This window comes from Thamnophis sirtalis, unplaced genomic scaffold (assembly GCF_051295495.1).
Source record: "Thamnophis sirtalis isolate CommonGarterSnake01/CBP01778 unplaced genomic scaffold, rThaSir2_p1.2 scaffold_8, whole genome shotgun sequence".
NCBI classification, from domain to species: Eukaryota; Metazoa; Chordata; class Lepidosauria; order Squamata; family Natricidae; genus Thamnophis; species Thamnophis sirtalis.
The window spans coordinates 72,989,811-73,011,571 of record NW_028261388.1 but is presented as its reverse complement, the minus strand read 5'-3'; the positions used below and the strand labels follow the sequence as shown (position 1 = coordinate 73,011,571).

General features: G+C 41.6%; 1 protein-coding gene across 1 annotated transcript; it reads left to right on the top strand.

The window, feature by feature from the left end:
* The first annotated feature begins 14,658 nt into the window (after nucleotides 1-14,658).
* CD93 (CD93 molecule) lies at nucleotides 14,659-16,789 on the top strand. Its single transcript, XM_087721904.1, has one exon. It carries the CDS (start codon nucleotides 14,868-14,870, stop codon nucleotides 16,656-16,658), a length of 1,791 nt encoding a protein of 596 aa, XP_087578030.1. The 5' UTR covers nucleotides 14,659-14,867; the 3' UTR covers nucleotides 16,659-16,789.
* The last annotated feature ends 4,972 nt before the right edge of the window (nucleotides 16,790-21,761 follow it).

The window sequence follows — 21,761 nt, the reverse complement described above, 5'->3', positions numbered from 1 at the left end:
AGAAAGAAAGAAAGAAGAAAGAAAGAAAGAAAGAAAGAGGAAGGAAGGAAGGAAGGAAGGAAGGAAGGAAGGAAGGAAGGATAGATTCTGCTAGCTGTGTGATGTTAGTCCTGCTTCACTTGTTTGCATGTCAAGCGGTCCGCTGCTTGTATGTTGTAGTTGTACATTTTATTGCTTGTATTACTTTGGTGGGGTGGCTCAGTGTCATTTTGCCTACTCCATTTTGGCTTCATAACCATATGGGTTACTTCCAGCACTGCTTAACACCCGGGCAGAATTAGATTCACTGATAGCATTACCACACTCTTACAATATTAGTTAAAGATAGTACTTCATTGTCAATCCCTCCTTCTTGCTTTACCCTGTTCCTCTGGTCTGACCATTTCGGCCATTTGAGGGCACGGATTTAGCACCATTTCAGTAGAGCCAACATGTAACAGTAAGTATAGTACTATTTGATAAGAGTGCTGGACCTACGTTCAGAAATTGCCTGACTGATGGATCGAGCAACTTTAAAGATCATTCCAAACACTTGCCTGTCAAACCCTACCTGTTGTGGCCCAGCAGGAGCCGTTGGAGCTGCCACCAGACTCCGACAGCGAGGGGCCCTCTGAGTCGGCTCTGGAGGATGTGGAGGACCCTGGACAGGGTTTCGACTCCGAGCAGGGCGCAGAGAGGCTGGTTGGCCACCAGGTGGTGCCTGAGCCTTGGACCAGTGGGGAGGAGACAAGGGAGAGTGATCCAGAAGCCAGCAGTGAGTTGTTCCTGGATGCACGCCATCAAAGAGCTACTAGGCGTCAGGAACAATTACGCAATTACAGGAGGTAATTGCACTCAGCTGGTGGTCATTAGGCTCCTCTCCAGACTATAAAAAAGACTGCTTGTGCACACGGCCCTCTTGCAGAAGTCAACTCATTGACTAAAGAGAACTGTTGTAACTAACTTGGCAGGCTGGATTGCTGCCAAGGTTTGTCTTGAGTTGCTGCCAAGGTCCTTATTTGTTTGTTTGCTTGGCTTTCAGCCACTGAGATTTTAGGTCTTGCTATTAAAGTAAGTTCTAGTTAAGCTTGTCTCGGCTTTCATTACTGGACGGAGGAGGGGGTCAGAACACCTACCCTATCTCAAAAGAAAGAGTGGTTGGTTATTCTTCTTCTACCAGCAAGAATAGAAAGCCAGGAAATCCACTAGTTGTTTTCCCTAACCTGGGGGAAAGTATTGATATTAGGGCACAGATGTGGCCTTCACAGCAGCTTTAAAGCTGAGAAAGCAATAAATCTTCCCCAAGTAAAACCCCAAAGATGTTCTGGGGTTACAGCACCCAGCATGTCCCCTTGGTATTCTGGTATTCTGGACTTTCCAGCCTACCAAATATGAAAAATGCTGCATTTTAAAATTATTAAATACTTTAGCAGATTGTTCACATCTGATTTCAGATGCAACCACTCCCATGAACAGCAGTCATATTTGGCATTGCTTTTCCACATGCATTATTCCTATATACAGTTCCAGATTGTTCTTCAAACTTGAGTGGCTTCCCACTGTTTAGCTCAGCTCACTCCACCCTGTTTATCTGGATCTCTTCCCTGGAGATAACCACAGAGAAGGTTAAATGTTACAAGACAGCAGGGTTTTCTGTGAGTTGTAGCAATGAGAGGAGAATGAGCCATATATCACTCCCTGAATACTCTAACAGCAGCACAGTGATGGATGGAAGATGCATATATTACATATATTATGCCATAATTACACACATCATATCATTGCACCATTTATACCTATCCAGGACATTAACATGCCTCAGCAACATCTGTTTTTGTCATGTTTCCATGGTATTATCTTCATTCCCAACCCATGAGTGAGAACAGCCCTAGTCATTTCTAATTATACTGGCATTAAAGCAGCACTTCCTTTTTCTACTGGCCCTGTCCAAGGATACCCTTAAAGAGTATAAATTCTGATACTCTTTGTCACCCATTACTTTGGAGAGAAGTTAGCTCACTGATGGTGACTGGATCAGAGACAATTGAGGCAAGCAGGGACATGCAGTCAGGGGAGGCAGAGCCTCACTACTGTCATCATGAAAAGAAAAAAAATGTAAAAGGAAAAAGGCAAGAGCTGAGGTCAGGCTGAGCTAGTTGCTGCCAGAGTCACCATGGATGACTCTGCTTAGTGCTTAACTGTTTAAAAAAGCCTCTAAAAAGTGCCCTCTACAGGAGGCGGTAGGGGGAGGGAGAGAGAGAGGAAGGAGGGGAAGGGAGAATTATGTGTCACCTACAAAGCCCTTCATGGTATTGGATCTGGGTACTTGAGAGACCGCCTACTGCCAATTACCTCCACTAGACCGATAAGATCGCATAGATTAGGCCTCCTCCGAATTCCATCAGCCAGCCAGTGTAGACTGGCAACTACCCGGAGGAGAGCCTTCTCGGTGGCTGCTCCGACCCTCTGGAACGAACTCCCCATGGAGATTCAGACCCTCACCTCCCTCCAGACCTTCCGCGCCGCCCTTAAAATCTGGCTGTCCCGGCTGGCCTGGGGTTAAGACTCTAACCCACACTCGAATTGTATGACTGTTGAGTTTTTAAATGATGTAGTGTCTCTATGTTGTAAATTGTTTGTCTTTCCCCTTCCCTTTTTGAACTGTGAGCCGCCCTGAGTCCCCCCAGGGAAAAGGGCGGCATACAAATAAAGTGACTAAATGACTAAAAAAGAAAGAAGGAAACTTATTTAGCAAAGGAGAAAAACAAATGCTGTCACTTTAAATTGGAACTGAGCATGCCTGGCTGTGGAATTCTGGGAGTTGAAGTCCACAAGTCTAAAAAAATTGCTGCCTCACCAGCCATAAACCTCACCGCACGTCACTGGAGGCAAGATAGGATAGGAATTGTCTGAGGACAACAAATTTCTGCCACCTCAAGCCTGGGTGGAAAACATTTAAACTCGGAAGTGGGTAAGGCCCTTCAAATCCTTAATGAGGATATTCTAAAAATCTAATCAATTTCTCATTGAATAAGCTTTTTTTTTTGGATCATGGCTCACTTCTTTGTAAGGCATGGAGTGCCTCTGATAAAGAAGACTGTGGTCCATTTTAAAAGTGAATACACTGGATAATCTTTGAAGTGACGCACAACCGTTTGTTTTTCTCTTCTGATTCTACTATAGGCTTCTTCAATTTGGAATGGAAATTGTTATTCTTTCTGTTCCTTTTCCACATATTTGTCCTCAAAGCAGTTCCTATTTTTAATATTTTTATTGGCTACAACTGTTTCTGAGATAATCCGTTCCTCAGTTCATGCTTTCTGAACTGAGGAACTGAGGTGCAGAGGACTTTATATTACTTTTAAAACTATTTATGCTGCAGCCAGCCTATACCACGTTGATTGATTGATTGATTGATTGATGGGGATGGGGGTGGAGATAGATACATAAAATAAATGATTGTGCGAAGACAACGTTGTATCTAAAGCTGGAGTAAGGGGCAAAGTGCAGAGTGTATAATATCTATAATATTTGATAAATAAAAAAGTGGCAAGAAATGACAAAATACCTAACTGTAAAATGCTGGAACAAATGCAGTTTGAAACATGGTTATAAATTAGTGCTAGAAGATCTGGGGTGCACAAATCCACCTTCCATCACTACTGTAGATGGAATGTTAACAGAAAACTCTTAGCACTTTGCTCGGGGGGGGGGGGATTTGCAGGGGAGTCACTGCAGCAGGATAAAAATCAAAATGGCATCTTGAAATATGTAATTAAAACCCTGCCAACAACACACAGAAAAAGGGATGGAACACCCACCTTAAAAAAAAAAATCTGTCTCTGGATGCCTGATTTTGCTGCAACCAGTTTTTTGTGTGCAATAATAGTATTCTAACTGCTCTTGCATTACAGTGTTTTACTTCTGAAATACGCTATCATTTTCTTACAACAAAACAATGTAAGGTAAATGTGCTTCAGAGGTGGGTTCCTACCAGTTCGCACCAGTTCGGTAGAACCAGTTCATCAAATCTACCGAACCGGTTAGAAGAGGTTCCACCAGTGGACCCGGAAAGCAGGCCACACCTACAGAAGAGGTTCCAAATTTTTTTGAAACCCACCACTGACAGACAAGCAGACAGACAGACAAACAGACAGACAGATAGACTCACACAGAGAGAGAAAAAGAAAGAAAGGAAGACAGGAAGAAATAAAAAAAGAAAAAAGAAAGAAAAAGTGAGAGAGAGATGAAAGAAAAAAAGGAAAAAGGGACAGAGAGACAAAAGGAAGGAGAGAGAGAGAGAGAGAGAGAGAGAGAGAGAACGCATGGCTGGCAAGCCACTCCCACCAGGTCACATGGCCGGCAAGCCACTCCCACAAAGGAGGCCACACCCACAGAGTAGGTTCGAACAATTTTTGAAACCCACCAATGATGTGCTTATTACTACGTTTACAATTGCAGGTAAATGTGCTTATTACTAGATCAGAAGACATACACTCTGCTTTGGTTGTGCACTGATAGTGTTCTAATTTCATTAAGGTTTTTTTTTTAACGAAATGTTTTGCAATTTTTTAAAAAAATGTTGCTAATACCATAGTGAAGTAGTCATATTAACAAATTGTCATATTTTGGAGCTAATAAATAGGAATGTCTATGGAGGTTCTCAGTCATCCAGGTCATGGTTATCCCAAAGGTGCCTTTTTCAAAAGGCAACTGGACTTTGTTTTTCCTTGAAGACATTTCGAGAAGAAAAATTCTTCAAGGAAAAACAAAGCACCGTTGCCTTTTGAAAAAGCACCTTTGGGACAATAAATAGGAATGTATGAGAATGAGAATAAGGCAGAGGCTAAGTTGGCCTAGAGGAAGATAGCTTTAAATCACAGATAAAAATCACAGTTGTAACACTGTATGCAGCTGTGAAGCTGTATATCACTGCAACTGAGAGCCAGCTGGAGTACGTTTCAGCCAAATTCTCATCGTTTTTTTAGTTGTGATCATTCATTAAAAAAAAAAATCTTCTGAAAATGTGTAGGTATGCAAAGGAGGGACAAAACAATTTTTGATGTATCTTGGTTACCGTATTAAGATGAAACCGTTGCTGTTGATGAAACCAGCTGTCGCTTTAAGTACCAAGCCAACTATGGGTAGAAAACTGACAACACAGTAGAAGCCCAATTATTTGCACAACATTACAAAAACTATAAAACTTATAAGGCCAAGCAAGCAGCAAAAGAAAGAAAAAAAAGGACACTGTGGAATGTCAAGTTTGATTCATCTGTGCGAAAAGTTGCCTTGATTAAATGGAAACTTTTCGATAGTTTCAGAAAGGTGTTGCATGAAAGGATGGCCCCATATAACTCTTGCATGCTGTGAGAATGCCTGGGTTCCCATGAGGGGCAATTCATGTAGAAAACATGCATACAGGTGATCCTTGACTTACAGCTATTCTTGAGTGATCATTTGCAGTTACAACAGCACTGGAAAAAAGTGACTAATGACTTAATGACCTTTTATGGACTTAAGGACTTCAGTGATTTGCTTAACAACTGTGGCAGAACTCACTTAACAACTGTCTTGCTCAGCAATTTAAATAAAATCAACATTCAAATAAAATCAACATGTTGAGGTTAATTGTGATGGTAAATCAAGGACTATCTGTGTGTGCAAATTGCTGGAGTGCATAAGGGGATCACCTCAGCATTCAAAGAATTAAACGAATTGCAAATCAATTTATTCCAACTGTGTAGCTGAGCACAAATGGAACTCACTCTGTTGGCCTGGAATGGCCAGGCTTGAGGTCACATGCGGAGCCTTTTCTGTTTGAGAGAGCCAAGAAATGAATAAGAGGCAGGATAAACCCATCTCTCTATTTTTCTCCACTTTTGTGCTCCAGGCCACAGACCAGTGACGTGCAGTCAGGGGAGGCAGAGGAGGCACAGCCCCACCACTGTCAATCATGAAAAGGAAAAAAATGTAAACGGGAAAAGGCGAGTGCTGAGGTTAGGCTAGCTAGCTGCCGCCGCACCGTGAATGACTGCCTGTTTAAAAAAGCCTCTAAAAAAGCGCCCTCTACTATGAGGCAGGAGAACTGCATGCCTCATCTAGTCTGACTTTTTAGGCGCTCGAGCAGAGTTAAGCGAGGGTTAAAAGCCTAAAAGATAGTTGAGGCACGCAGTTCTCCTGCCTCATAGTAGAGGGCGCATTTTTAGAGGCTTCAACTCTGTCCTTCTGTTTAAAGCTGCAGCGTCGCGCTCACTCTTCCTCCTCTCTTTCTCCGTTTCTGATGCACCCCCACCCCCACCCCACGCTCCCTCTTTTCCTTCGAATTTCCTTTTTTTTCTTTAATAAATGCAATGCTCAGGCATTCTCTCCTCTCTCGCGACACCCCACTGACTAAAATCACTTTCTTTCGCCCGCCTGAGCTCGCGGCAGAGTTCAGGTGGGCTGCCGCAAGCTCAGGCGGGCGAAAGGAAGCGCTTTAGTCAGTGGGGTGTCCGGGGAGAGGACTGCCTCACCAGCCATAAACCTCACTGCACGTCATTGCCACAGACACACTGTTTTGGAAACTAGTGGAAGGAATGCTATCTCATTTCTGCCTAAACTTTTTCTCTTCTCCAGGTGGTTTTTAAGCAACAGGGCTTTTCTTGCAAAATGTGGTTTGCCTGGTGCCTCCCTTAACCCACCTTGCTTATGTAGGGGATGCTGTCCCACCACCTGTTTATCTGATCATCCTCTTTTTCTTGGCATAATCACCTTGTTTTACGATAACCTCAAGCCCAATCTCCTAGCTTAATCTGAGACATAAGAAGCTCATATAGTATATATATATATATATATATATTAGATTTTTTACAACCCCTGGTAAGTCCCAATTATGGGAGGAAGCTAACTGCTTCCATCATCTGTCTATCGGCTCGTCACAAGAGTCCATCACGACAGAAACCAATATTTTTACTGTTGCCTTTTGTTATATTTGTGTTTTTATTTTTGCTGATAAATAAATAAAGGGAGACTAGTATAGATCTATTTCAAGCTATTTAGCTCTCATCAGCTAGCCATACCCTTACTGGGATTTGAACCTGGGCTATATTACATCCTAGGCAAACTTCTTAGCCATTAGGCCACAGGCCTAAAATCTAATAGATACCTTTCACTCTGGCTTCACTGATAACGGAGAAGAGCCTGTGGCCTAATGGCTAAGAAGTTTGCCTAGGATGTAATATAGCCCAGGTTCAAATCCCAGTAAGGGTATGGCTAGCTGATGAGAGCTAAATAGCTTGAAATAGATCTATACTAGTCTCCCTTTATTTATTTATCAGCAAAAATAAAAACACACACACACACACACACACACACACACATATATATGTTGGTTTTTAATGTACTATAATTTACAGTCTCACCCACATCCCACCCCTTCGTTCATAACAGTCTATACAAACCTATTCTCCTTATAAATAATGTACATTCTAAGCCTTTCCTGTGACTGAGGAGATTGTATATGATCTGTAGATAAGCATTTAAGTCAAAACAAACGATTGCTACAGGATATCCCAGCAGGATGTTGAAGTACAGAATACAATGCCATACCAAATATATTTGGATTACAGAGAATTTGCTGTCTCCCCAAGATAAAGCAAGGGGGCACAATCCAGGAAGTTCCCTGTTGCAAACTCCACCAGAACGAGGCAGGGGAAAGGGGAATCTTATATCCAATAGATTATTGGTCTTTATCTGGAGAAAATCTTTCAAACATTTATTTTAATTTAGAGCTAAATTTAGTTCACCATTATTAAATTAAAAAGAAATGTGTTAGTTTTCCCAAGATAAGCACAAAGACTGTCTACAAGCACTTGCCTTAAAATGAGAGAGCTTAAGGTTACCCTGGAAAATTATTTTTGCTTTGCAGCCTTCAGAAAAGGGAAAAAAACAGGGAAGAGTACAGTACAGAGAAAAATTTTCTCCAGATTTCAGAATGGCAGCAGGGAAATGTTACTAAGTTGGGCATGAGAATGGAAAATTTCTCTCGCTCATCCCCTTTCATTAGTAGAATGACATACACACAATACATAAACACATTTACGATTTCTATCTTCCCCATATCAAGTCAGAATTAAGAAGTAACTAAGGAGTCACTGGGAGTCATCATCTCACAACAGCCTCATTGCATTATTCAGCTTTCAGAAAACTCAAGTAAGTTGGCAGCAGAGATTTTATCACTGCCATTCTACGAAATCTCTTCGTGCTTCCATATATGAGATCAGTCAGGAAATAACGGTCCCAAGAATTGTGCTCATTCAAGGACACCAAGAAGTATGAGTAAAAATATGCTAAATGGGGAGACAGAAATATCAGCCCCAGATATGCTTGATTCTTTTCAGATATTTCCATGATGTAGAAAGCAGTGATAATTTCAAGGTAATGCCAAACAGAAACAAATCCTTCAGTGAGTTGGGGAACACATGTTGATTGTAGTGTCTCTCCTGAAATTAGATTCTGACTCATCAGGATTTATAGGCAGTTTGTATCTTAAGATTACCCCATTATTAATAGAACTCTTATCTGCAAAATGAATCATGTATGGTGCAACATTCCTAGATTTTGCACATTGACCACTCATATATCAACACAGAGATACACCCACATGTGCATCCTTGGTCTCGTTGCAACAATGACTATGCTTCTCTGCAGTTTTCTGCCAAGCCTCTGGGATAGTGAAAGGGCTAAATATATTAATGGAATCACATGTGTAGCTTAGCTTTCATTTACTCGTGGTTGTGTTGCAAAAAGTGTGTAATCTTGAAGAAGCACCACCTTTGAAATCATGATGCTGTTTTTGTTGGATTTGCAGGGGTTGAAGATTCATAATCTGCTCTTATCTGCCTAGCTGTTCCTTAGAACTGTCAAATTGGCTTGGAAGAACCTGACAGCTTTTGGTGGACAAGATGGTGATGGCCTCATGAGCACAGCACAACTAACTCTTTGAAGGGTGTTGCTTAATTATTCAGATCCAGCTCCTCCTATTTGACGTAGAAACAAGAGGCCTGCTTCCCAGGGCCTCTCCAGCATTTGCTCCTGGAGTGGCACTTTGTTCAGAGATGCTGGGTGCTTCTATAGCCAGTTTTCTGTATCTCTTACTGTATGTCATCTGAGGATCACTTGGATTTTTATAGCCAAATATAGTAACTTCAAAACATATGGGACTCTCACTCTTACCCTGTCCTGAACCTTAACCCTAAAAGAGCAAATAATTAAATATATGTGGAGTAATTACATAAGCCAGAATGAAATTTAATAGCATCTAAAGATCTGCCCCTTGTCTTATCCCAGCCTCATTTGTAACTTGGAGTTTTCCTCTCAACACGTGATTCAAAACTCCCTTTGAAAAATAATGCCCTAAAAAGAGGTTGTGTAAGCTCTTAGTTATCCTAATTTACTGTGCTATCTGAAACAAGTTGCTTTAGCTTGATACCGGTTTGAGTTACTTAGGAGAGGCTTAAAGTTTCCTCTCCCCAGCTGTAATCCCTTTATTTAAAAAACACCTCTGCTTTACAAAGATAAAGGTGTACTTTTTGGCACCAATGTGAGCCAATTGAACAATAAAAGTAACATTTACTTCAGCCCTTACTGATCCTATTTCTTCTTTCAATTTGCCCCCCCCCCACCTTTCTTCCAGAAGGCTCTCAAAGTAGCTAACAATAAAAAAAAAGAAAACATTAGCAATATCTGATATAAACAGTTAACAATGCTATAATTAATTATAACTAAAAAGACTTGGCAAATGGAATGGGGAAGCTTCCCATTCCAATAGATTTAGGCACTGAAAGGTTAAGGGAAAATGAGCTGATATGATGCCAGCCCAATAAGGTAGACCAGACTAAGAAACCAATGCTGTATAGGCAGTGGTGGGTTTCAAAAATTGTTCGAACCTACTCTGTGGGTGTGGCCCCCTTTGTGGGAGTGGCTTGCCGGCCATGTGACCTGGTGGGAGTGGCTTGCCGGCCAAGTGTTTTCTTTCTCTCTCTCTCTTTCCTTCCTTTTGTCTCTCTGTCCCTTTTTCCTTTTTTCTTTCATCTCTCTCTCACTCTTTCTTTCTTTCTTTCTTTCTTTCTTTCTTTCTTTCTTTCTTTCTTTCTTCCTTCCTTCCTTCCTTCCTTTCTCTTTCTCTCTCTGTATGAGTCTGACTGTTTGTCTGTCTGTCTGTCTCTGTGTGTCAGTGGTGGGTTTCAAAAAATTTTGGAACCTCTTCTGTAGGTGGCCTCCTTTGTGGGAGTGGCTTGCCACCCATGTGACCGGATGGGAGTGGCTTGCTGCCCATGTGACCGGATGGGAGTGGCTTGCCACCCATGTGACCGGATATGAAGATGCTGATGACAGTTGTCAGAACCACCTTAAATTACCTCACACACAGCACTGGCATGCATAAGAATATGATGTAAACTTGTTTTTTAAAAGGCATCTTTGGTTTGCATTAAAACAACTTCAACACACGCAATGTTCTGATTGCACCACAAACGCAGTAGTCATCCTTACCTTTCCCAGAGGCACTGAGTTTTATAAATATGAGCATGATAGTGTAGAATAATCATATCCAAGGACCAGTGGTGGGTTTCAAAAATTTTTGGAACCTCTTTTGTAGGTGTGGCCTGCTTTCTGGATCCACTGGTAGAACCTCTTCTAACCGGTTCGGTAGATTTGACGAACCGGTTCTACCGAATAGGTGCAAACTGGTAGGAACCCACCTCTGTGTATAGGCCAGAACTACTTGTATTGTAACACAGGAGTGTCAAACTCATGGCCCGCGGGCCGGATGCATCATGTGCTGGCCACTCTCACCTCCATTTTAGCTAAGGCAAAAAAAGTCACAATATATCATGTGACCATGGGATGCCGCGAGTTGGACACTCCTGTTTTAACAGCTACAGTAACAGAATCTTGCAAGTCTGAATATGCCCCCCCCGCACGCACCCATTTTCTATGTCTCTGAATTCAGAAGGGATTTGTCTGAAACATTTTTTTCACATTATTTGCTTGAGTAGTTGCTCTTTCTCTTTCTCCTGTCCTTCAAGGCTGTGTCATCTAAACCTGTCAATTGAGATTGTGGGTAGAAACAAAATCCAGGAAAATCAAATGGTAAAGAGCCAATCAGCAGCTTCTTTATATGTTCTAATACAGTGGTTCCCAACCAGCTCTGCTGGCTGGAGAATTCTGGGAGTTGAAGTCCACAAGTCTTAAGGTTGCCAAGTTTGGGAACCACTGTTCTAATAGAACATTATGACAAGTAATATTAAAAACACAGAGTTCTTCATGTATCAGTAGGGTCAAAGTCCCTTACAGCTCATCCATCAGGATTACAGTGGTCATTTTCATACCAAATTTGGATCTAAAGATCAGGGCCTCTGGGACCATAGTACCGTCAAATGTTAAATGTGGAATGTTGGATTTGGGCCAATATTTATTACACTATTTCATATTCAAATATGACTTTTTAAGCAAAGCTCTCGCCACTGACTCATTTAGGAATTCAGATAACTTTTCCTGACAAAGACAGTATAAAGTAATCTCAGAAATCACTGGAAGGATAAAGTCCTTAGACCCCCTAATCTACAAGATCGAGACACCTTCTCACTCAACAGAAAAACTCAAACAGGGGAGATGGACATGAGGCCTATGTTAATTCACATGATTTTTAATCCATGAAGAATTATGAAAACTATTCACAGTATTAGCAGAACATCAACTGGGATAATTAAAGACACAGTCAGGTATCCAATAGCTCTGAAAAACTCCATTCAATGAATTTCTGTGGCCACAAAGGAAAGAAACAGAACTTGTTTTCTTTCCTGACTGCCAGATGTTTAACATCTGATTCCCTATAATGGTTCCTAAAGATGTCAATTCTCATGTACTTTTAGTTTTTGATCAGATTTCCTTTAGCGCTTTTCTTATACCTTCTGGTACGGCCATCCCACTGCATGGTCTGATCCATTTCACATGGGAAACTTTTTTCCCATCTTTTATCATGAGAACAATCTTTTGTTGTGTATCTCTGAAATTGTCTTTCTTCACATTGTTGCATGAAGCTCCAGGATCAGAGTTGAAAAAGATTGCTGTCTAAATTCCTAAATGGTGGACTTGCAAATAGGTTAAGGTATTTTGGATAAAAATATGGTGGATTATGCAAAATGTTCTTAAAAAAAGGATAAAGTTTACTCCTCAGTTATTTTTGTTAGGTATAATTACTGATTGTACAGCTGTAGAGATTAATTTGATTTTGCACTTAATAACTGCAGCTAGATTGTTGGTGGCGCAATACTGGAAGAAGGAAGACTTGCCTACAATTCAAGAATGGACATTGAAAGTCACAAATTTAGCCAAGATGGCTAAAATATCTGCATATCTTAAGCATCACTCAAACAAGAGATATAAACGAGACTGGAAAAAATGGATTGATTATATACAAAATAAATACGGAACTAAGAAATTCCAGATAGCTTATGATTAAGATCAGGAATGATATAAATTGTTTAAAGTTAGCTTAGCAAGGAGGAGCTAAGTTCAATGTAAAGATGTTATCAATTTTCTATTCTTTTTCTATTCTATTCTTTTTCTATTAATTTTCTATTCTTTTTTCCAATATATTTTAGACTGTTTTTGTTAAAGATTCATACCGTGTGGGTTCTGGGAAGTTGGGGGAGGGAAGGCTGGGGGGTTGGGTGGGAGGGAAGGGTATATATTAGGTTTGAGGAGAGGTGTTAGATTTTAATGTAATTTGATTCCACATGTATACTGTCTTCTCTTATTTTTTCTTGAAAACTAGGATATGTTAAGTATATTGATATGGAAGCGGAAATACACCAATGAGAGGAAGAGTGGGAAACAGAAGGGAGAAGAAAGATGGGAAGAGAAGGATAGGAGAAAGGGTAAGGGGGGAAGATGAAGAGGATAAGGAGGAGTGGAATGTAGAGAGAGGAGAAGGAGAAAGGAAGGGGAAGTAGACTAGGAAAGGATGATGGAGGGAAGATAGGAGGTAGGAGAGAGGTAGAAGAAAGAGGTGTATGGAGAGCAGAAGAGCTAATAAAGGGTTTTTATCTTTTTGGGCGTTGATGACAAGAGGAACTGATGTAATCACTATTTAATACAATAGGATATTGGCTATGTATAGTATACATGTGATTGCATGTTATGAAAATGGAAAATAAAAAAAACATTCATGCAAAAAAAAATTCCTGGAGACTCTGCCAATTAAGGCAGAGCAGCCATTGCAAATACTGTTCCCACTTCATGTACTGAACTATACTTCCCATTCTGCTTGTATCTGGAGATGATGGGAATTATAATCTAGCAGAGCTGCAGTAAACTCACATTCAGAAGGCTGTAGTCGATCTCAGCCTAATTCAGTACTAAGGCCACTTCCTAAATTTCTATGTCACCTTAAGGCAGAACTGTGCTGGTATTCATACAGCCAGTTTTGCAGTACAATACTTGTTTGGAGCCTGGATGGGGCTGCCCCTGAAGAGTGTTCGGAGACTACAATTGGTCCAGAATGCAGCCGCGCGAGCGATACTGGGTGTACCTAGGTACACCCACGTCACACCTATCCTCCGCGAGCTGCACTGGCTCCCCATTGGTCTCTGAACACGCTTCAAGGTGCTGGTTATTACCTTTAAAGCCCTACATGGCCTAGAACCTGGATATCTCCGTGACCGCCTCCTGCAACATACCTCCCAGCGCCCAATACGATCGCACAGGGCGGGCCTCCTCCGAATACCATCGACTGCGCAGTGCCGTCTGGTGGGTCCACGGGGGAGAGCCTTCTCTGTAGCTGCCCCGGCCCTTTGGAATGATCTACTCCCTGAGATCCGGACCCTCCCCACTCGCTTGGCCTTCCGTAAGTCTGTTAAGACCTGGCTGTTCCGGCAGGCCTGGAGCTGTTGATCTAGAATGATCTTCAGCCCCATTAAGATCGAGTGTATGTTGTGCCCTCCTTTAACTCATCTTTGTTTTGTATTTTAACTTTTAAAAATGCTTTTAAACTGTTTTTATGTAAGCCGCCCGGAGTCCTTCGGGATTGGGCAGCATACAAATCTATTAAAATTGCAAATTGCAAATTGGATGTAATTTCACACATCTCAGAAATAAACTCAACATCTCAAATGCTAAGTTAATAATTCTAGATTTATAAAATTCTTTGTGAACATTAAAATTCAATAGAAATGAAACTGTCCTGTCAGTTTTGGCTGAATGAGGATTTCACACTATTTTAGGAAACAGTTCTGAACCCTTAAAAAGCATAGCTGCCTTTAAAATGAAGACATTCCCACGACCCAATTTCTATTTAAGGGTTTTATTTCTATTTCAAGATCATAAATATGAGAGGTTAATATTATGAAGGGCTGTACGACGTTTTTCCATCTAGATGTGGCATCTTACGTCCAAATCACAATTTTAAAAAAATGCCACTCCAAAACTGGAAGGCCCTATTTGGTTTGTTTGAAAGTTCAGCAATGTTTTATAATGGGGGGGTGGGGGGAGGCAGTGTACATTCCACCAAGATTCTCACATCAAAAAAAAAAAAAGAACTAGGTTAAAAATAAGAAAATTGAGAGAGGGTATAAAAGGGATGTTTCCTATCCCCATAGGTTAAACCAAACTGAACAACAACAAGGACTGCAGTTGACAATGAAACTGTCTCAGGAAACTTGAGTCTCCGGTGACAAATAAGACTCTCAACCAAGACAGGATGCATATGACCCAGCCACTGAGCCAAAGGGATATGGGAGGCAAACAAGCTGGGCTCTATTGTCTTAGCATATGCTTTACGGACATTTATAGAATTTGAGCTCACAACGAAATCACTCCGTTGGTTGTTCCTTCATGCAGCAAAGATGGGGATTCCTCCGCAGGTATTTTGGTTGCTGCTGCTGCTGTTTTTGGGACTGACAGTTGAGCCCAGTGAAGAGGTAGAGGCTTTGTGTTCTGGGACCACTTGCTACACACTGAATTTTGGACGGTTGAGTTGGATGGAAGCTCAGCAAAAGTGCAAGGACAACGGGGGTAACCTGATGACTCTGAAAAGCCACGAGGAGGCTCTGCTTGTCCCACGGCTGCTCGCCAAGAGGCCCGAAGGGGAAGAAGCTGGCACAGTTTCAGAGGTAAGATTGTGGATTGGGCTTCACCGAAAGAAAGGCAAATGCTACGAGAAACATCGTCCATTGAAGGGCTTCCGCTGGGTGACAGGTGGTGAGGACACCCACTACTCCAAATGGGGACAGGAACCCCGGGAAACATGCTTGTCAAATATGTGTGTGACCCTTCAGGGGTCTCCCTTCTCATCTCAGGAACTGTTTTGGGTAGACAGCCTCTGTGGCAGTGCAACTGCTGGATTGTCAGGCTTCTTGTGCAAGTTCAGTTTCCAGGGAATGTGCCGTCCACTTGTACTGGCGGGGCCAGGCGTGGTCAGCTATAGCACTCCTTTTGGTGTAACCACTTATTTCCTTGCCACTGTACCCTTTGGCTCCACAGCTGAAGTAGCATGTGAGCCCCTAGGAGAGGAGATACCTAACAGCTTCCTTGTGTGCAAGCCACAGCCGAACAGCAATGTCTCCGAATGGAGCAGCCCAGGCCCATTTTGTGCTTCGCTCACTTACGGTTGCAGCTACAACAATGGGGGTTGTGAGCATGAGTGTCTGGGTCAAGGCAAGGGTTTGTTTCAATGTGCATGCCGCTCAGGATACCAACTTGGAAGGGATCATCTTTCCTGTGTCCCCGTGGACTACTGCAGCTCCAATCCATGTCAAGGACAGTGTAAACCATACCCCGGGGGCTTCCAATGCCTCTGTGCTTCTGGTTATATTTTGGCTGATGATGAGCGGAGCTGCGTAGATGTGAATGAGTGTGATGCGCCTCAAAGTCCTTGTGAACAAATCTGTGTGAATACCAAGGGGTCCTTCACATGTCATTGCAACCTAGGCTATATGCCTGCTGAGTCTGACCACCAGGCATGCCAGGACATTGATGAGTGTGCGAGGAACACACCATGTGACCAGATTTGTGTAAATACTCATGGCTCCTTCCACTGCTCCTGCCAGCCAGGATACCAGCTGGAAGGTATTAATAGCTCTTCTTGCCTTGATATGGACGAGTGTCAGGAAGACCTTTGCGAACATATGTGCATCAATCAAGTTGGCAGCTACCGGTGCTCTTGTAGAGACGGATGGATTTTGGCACCCAATGGGATCTCTTGTCTCACAGATCCAACAAGCAGCACCTCTTCACCATCCACTCAGGGAGGAGAATGGATTCCAACAGATATTCATCCTGCTTCGGAGTTACCAGCCCTGCTGACTGATCCTTCACTTCAAGCTGAGCTAGAAGGAGTCTCTGCCACCCAGGATTCCACCCTTCAGCCACCTGTGGTCAGCAGTGCACTGGAGGACAAACCCCACATCAGAGATGAGAGGATAGATAAGAAAAGTCATGGCTCCAAGCAATTTTTATATCTTATCTTGGGCGGTGTGGGTGTTTTATTCCTGGTGTCTTTTGCCCTAGCTTGGGTCATCTACAAGAAAATAAAAGCCAAGGAAGTCAAGAAAAATTCTAAGACTGTCACGGATAATTACTCTTGGGTACCAGATCAAGGGGAGAGCAGGGCGGCAGGAAGCAAGGAGGGCTTGTAGTCAGTCATATGAGTTTGGTGTGGAAGGAAGGAAGGGGAAGTTATACATTGAAATGTTTAAAAAGTGTACACTGATAACTTTTTCATGTAATGTTTTGCCAGAGGGCTGCTACAATTACACCTTCAAAACAGTGGTGGGTTTCCATTCGCTTGTGTGCATGCGCAGAAGCATCCGGGCGGGTGGGCGGAGCCTCCCGCCACCACCACTACTGGTTCATCCGATCAGGGCCAAACCAGGAGCGACCCACCTCTACATCAAAGCCACAAGGGTGAAACTAGAAAAAGAAAACTTTTTAAGAGTAACTCTATCAAGATTTGTATCTCTGACAACAGTGACATGTTTGACTTTGCAATCCACTTTACATACATGCTGGATGGTCAGTTGTTTGTTAGCCTTCTCTTCTTGCCTAGGAAGCAAGTGGTAAATTTTTCTAAGCAGCAACATCTCTATTTATGTCCATCCAGTTTTTATCTTACTACTCCAATGCCAACTTTGTAGCAATCCTTTAAAAAAAATATATGACCAGAAGGAAAGAAGCATATTTCTTAAACTAATCCCAATAAAACCACTGTGATAACAGCGCAGTCAAATCATCTTTCAAATTACTTTTGTTAGTTGTGAAGTCTTATATCCATTTTTGCCCTTGGGTTTAAATTAATTTTTGTCCCTAGAAATCAGTTTGCTTGGAATCAGAGGAACTGAATTCACAGAACTGAAATTTAACTTCTCTTGAATTGGCTGTACTTGGTTCAGTAAAAAGGTACTGCGTGCCTGCTTAAGGCTTCAGATTCTGCTGTTTTGCTGCTCACCCAAAGCTTTGCTAAATGTTATCGCATTGTTTGTGGATGACTCAGTCTCACTGAAACAGAAACAGCTGCAGCGACCAATTGGAGCATCATTCATGCTTTCCGTATCATGGGGAGAAAAATATAAAGGCCTCTTATGATCCAACATATTTCATGACTGGGTGCTTGAAGGAAAACAGTTCTGGGGAATGTAGCAAAAATTTGAAACCATTTCAAAGTGAACTGTATTAAAACCGAACATTGTTCAATAAAGTGTGTTTTATACCTCATTCTGACAACATTTTAGAAAGATGTTACAGACATCTAGTTCTGAAATTTCTCTTTCAGGGCTAGTTCTTTAAAAATAACTTGGGTCAGTCTATGTTCAACCCTGGGGATAACTACTAAAAAATGTTAAGAGGATTTCATTTTTTATATTCGATTTGATTTCAGTATGCAGAATATCTTCCTGGCATTTTCCCATAAGTGCAGTGTCCATAGGGAAGGTTGGTTTAGTAGTTTATCCAAATCCCATTTTCTGCAGGGTTTTAAAAGTTTTATTTAGGCTGATAGTGATCTTGAATTCCATAAATCAGCCTTAGAACATATATTCACAAATATTTAATGAGATGAGGAAAATAAATTGTGAATATCTCCATAACTCCCTCCCCCTGCAAAAAGTATTTACAGAAGCTTTTGACATTAGAATAATTTTTAGGAGTGGCAATTTTAATACTTGATTTGCAGCTGTTGGCCAAGATTTCCCTCTAAAAATCTCCTTCGTTTCTTCTATTGAAATATTTCTATAACTAATTGAATGTCTAATACACATTAATTTAAGCAATTTGTAGTTTTTGCTATTAAATCTACATCACTCTCCACTTTGATAATATTATTCAAGAATGGATTTGAAACAAAAATAACTATATTAGAAATGACACTGGTTTCTAGTAATAATTTCATTAAGACTAAATAAAATGGCTTAGTCTGGACTAAACCATGTATGTAAGATATTGATTCCTACATTACCACAAACTAACTTAACATAATGAGTTTGCCACAGCCTACCAGATACATCCTGTTCTTAGCATGCAGAGGAAAAAAATGTTCCTGAAGTTATCATCTTTGCTGAATCTATTGTTAAATCAAGAAAGCCATAGGAAAATTCAGAAGTCTGACTGCCTGGATATTTTAAATGGATTTTCTTATCTTCTTTTTGTACAGTTGCTGGAAAGAGAGGAAGACGAAAGGGTAATACTTGAAGTGCATAATACAACTAATAACAACTTAAATCCAGATTCCCTAATATAGGGCAATTGTGATACAAATGGACACATATCTACACTCAACCTAGATTTTGTTTTGGAACATACTGATTTATAATGATATTTTCATAACAAAAGAATGAAATCCACCACTCATTGGCCAATGGTGAAATATTCTTTTTTCCATTGTGGAAAAACTGAATATGTAGGTCTCCTCTAGATTGTCCCAGATGTAACTAAAATATCAATATCCTACATAGAAATTTAGAGATCCTGAGATCGGAGTCATGTAGTCCTTTCCTTTTAAAAAGAGGGATTATATGTATGCAGTCTTGGAAAGCATATGAACTGTGCTATTGGAGTCAGTATTCTATTATAAAATATGTAGATGTCCCTCCAGATTAATTTCCATTAAAAATGTAGGCTCAAGGTTAGCAAGCTGCACCTATTTAGATATTGCTGGACTTCAAATCCCATAAACACCTTGGATGAATGGGGTGTGGGTGTGAAGGGACTCATAATTTGTAAAACAAATGCTGACGAAATTAAAACAGCCACACACCCAGCAGAAAGCAACGGCAACCTACTTAGGACATGAATACAGTCATCAGGACTATGAAATGAATGCTACATATACCATCCCTATCTTGCCTTATATATTGCTTTTGTCTATCAGTTTGTCTTGTCTATCTGCCTGCCTAGTTTTATCTGGTGTGGGGAATTTCATAGAAAATGGAATCTTAAAATGGTGTGATTAAATGGTTTTTTTTTCTCTCTTTCTTTTCCTCTCCTTTTTTACTTCTGGCTACTACAACGTGGTTTCAGGAAAAAAAAAATCCAATAAAATTTCCCTTCTTTGAAAAGTCTATAACTCTCGTACTTATTTCTCTTACCCAGCCAGTTTTGAGCTAAAGCCAAAGATTCCTAGGAAGAGCTAAATTCAGATGGGTCCACACCCTTCTTTTTAGTAAATGGTTATATTCAGGTACATGAAAACCAGAGGTGGGTTTCTACCAGTTCGCACCTATTCGGTAGAACCAGTTCGTCAAATCTACCGAACCGGTTAGAAGAGGTTCCACCAGTGGACCCGGAAAGCAGGCCACACCTACAGAAGAGGTTCCAAAAATTTTTGAAACCCACCACTGGTCCTTAGATATGATTATTCTACACTATCATGCTCCTATTTATAAAACTCAGTGCCTCTGTGAAAGGTAAGGATGACTACTGCGTTTGTGGTGCAATCAGAACATTGCGTGTGTTGAAGTTGTTTTAACGCAAACCAAAGATGCCTTTTAAAAAACAAGTTTACATCCTATTCTTATGCATGCCAGTGCTGTTTGTGAGGTAATTTAAGGTGGTTCTGACAAGTGTTGTCGGCATCTTCATATCCGGTCACATGGGCGGCAAGCCACTCCCATCCGGTCACATGGGCGGAAAGCCACTCCCACAAAGGAGGCCACACCCACAGAGTAGGTTCAAACAATTTTTGAAACCCACCGCTGATGAAAACTAAAAAGAGAGAAAACCTCAAAGATTCTCTGCTTGTTTATTGTTTGCTTCCTTTAAAAAAAAAAAATCGCAGCTTTATTATTTCAGAAACACAGGAAGTCCTCGGCTTACACCCCATTCGCTTAGTGACCATTTGAAGTTACAATAACGCTGAAAAAAATGACGTGACCATTTTTCACACTTACAACCATCCCCATAGTTACGTGAATCAGAATTTGGATGCTTGCAATTGACTCGTATTTATGACGGTTGCAGTGTCCTGGGGTCATGTGATCCCCTTTTGTGATCTTCTGACAAGCAAAGTCAATGAGGAAGGCAGATTCACTTAACAACGGTGTTACTTACTTAATAACTGCAGTGATTCACTTAATAGCTGTGGCAAGAAAGGTCATAAAATGTGGCAAAATGTGGCAAAATTAACTTAACAACTGTCCCACTTAGTCTCAATAGAAATGTTGTGCTTAATTTGGGCCATCTGTAACTCAAGATGAGAAACATATAACACTTCTTCCTCCTCCTATTTTCCCCCACAACGTATGGATACAAACATAGTAAATAGCCCACATTAATTCAAATTACTGGTCATTTCTTTCTTCCAATGAGACTGATGTCTGTCTGTCAATACTAATTAGTCTGAAGAGTCTCTCCCCCCCCCCCCCAACAATTTACTTAAGCTAATGCTTCAACCTGCAATATTTTAAGTGGGCCCCAGTGGTGGGATTCAAATAATTTAACAACCGGTTCTCTACCCTAATGACCAGTAGGGTAGGTGGGTCTTGGTGGTCATGTGACTGGGTGGGCATGGCCAACCCAAGGTCACTCACGTCGATGGGCGCTTCACCTTAGCTGTTACAATGTAATAAGGGTTAACCGGAGAGGCAGTTTCTGTAAGCAGGTCAATAAAGATTAGGCTAGAAACAACACTAGCTTCGCCTGTTACGTCAGTTGCGCCCCTTCCTGGATCGGGATGCTCTGTGCACAGTCACTCATGCCCTCGTCCTTTCTTGCTTGGACTACTGTAACGCTCTCTACATGGGGCTGCCCTTGAAGAGCACCTGGAGGCTTCAACTGGTCCAGAATGCGGCTGCGCGGGTTATCATGGGGGCATCTAGGTGCTCCCATGTTACACCCCTTTTAAGCGGCCTGCACTGGTTGTCGGTTGTCTTCCGGGTGCGATTCAAGGTACTAATTATGACCTTTAAAGCACTCCATGGCTTAGGCCCAGGGTACCTGCGAGACCACCTACTGCCACCGGTAGCCTCCCACCGTCCAGTGCGATCCCACAGAGTTGGCCTCCTCAGGGTGACAGCCAGACAGTGTTGGCTAGCGACCCCCAGGGGGAGAGCCTTCTCTGTGGGAGCGCCTTCCCTCTGGAATGAGCTGCCCCCGGAGCTTCGTATAATCCCCGACCTCCGATCCTTCTGACGCGCCCTAAAAAGTTGGCTTTTCCAGCAAGCCGGCCTGGCCTGAACAAAACAAAATAAATTATTGGCCATTGTTAATTTTAATTCAAATTTTTTTTAAAATGTTATTGTCAATTCTTA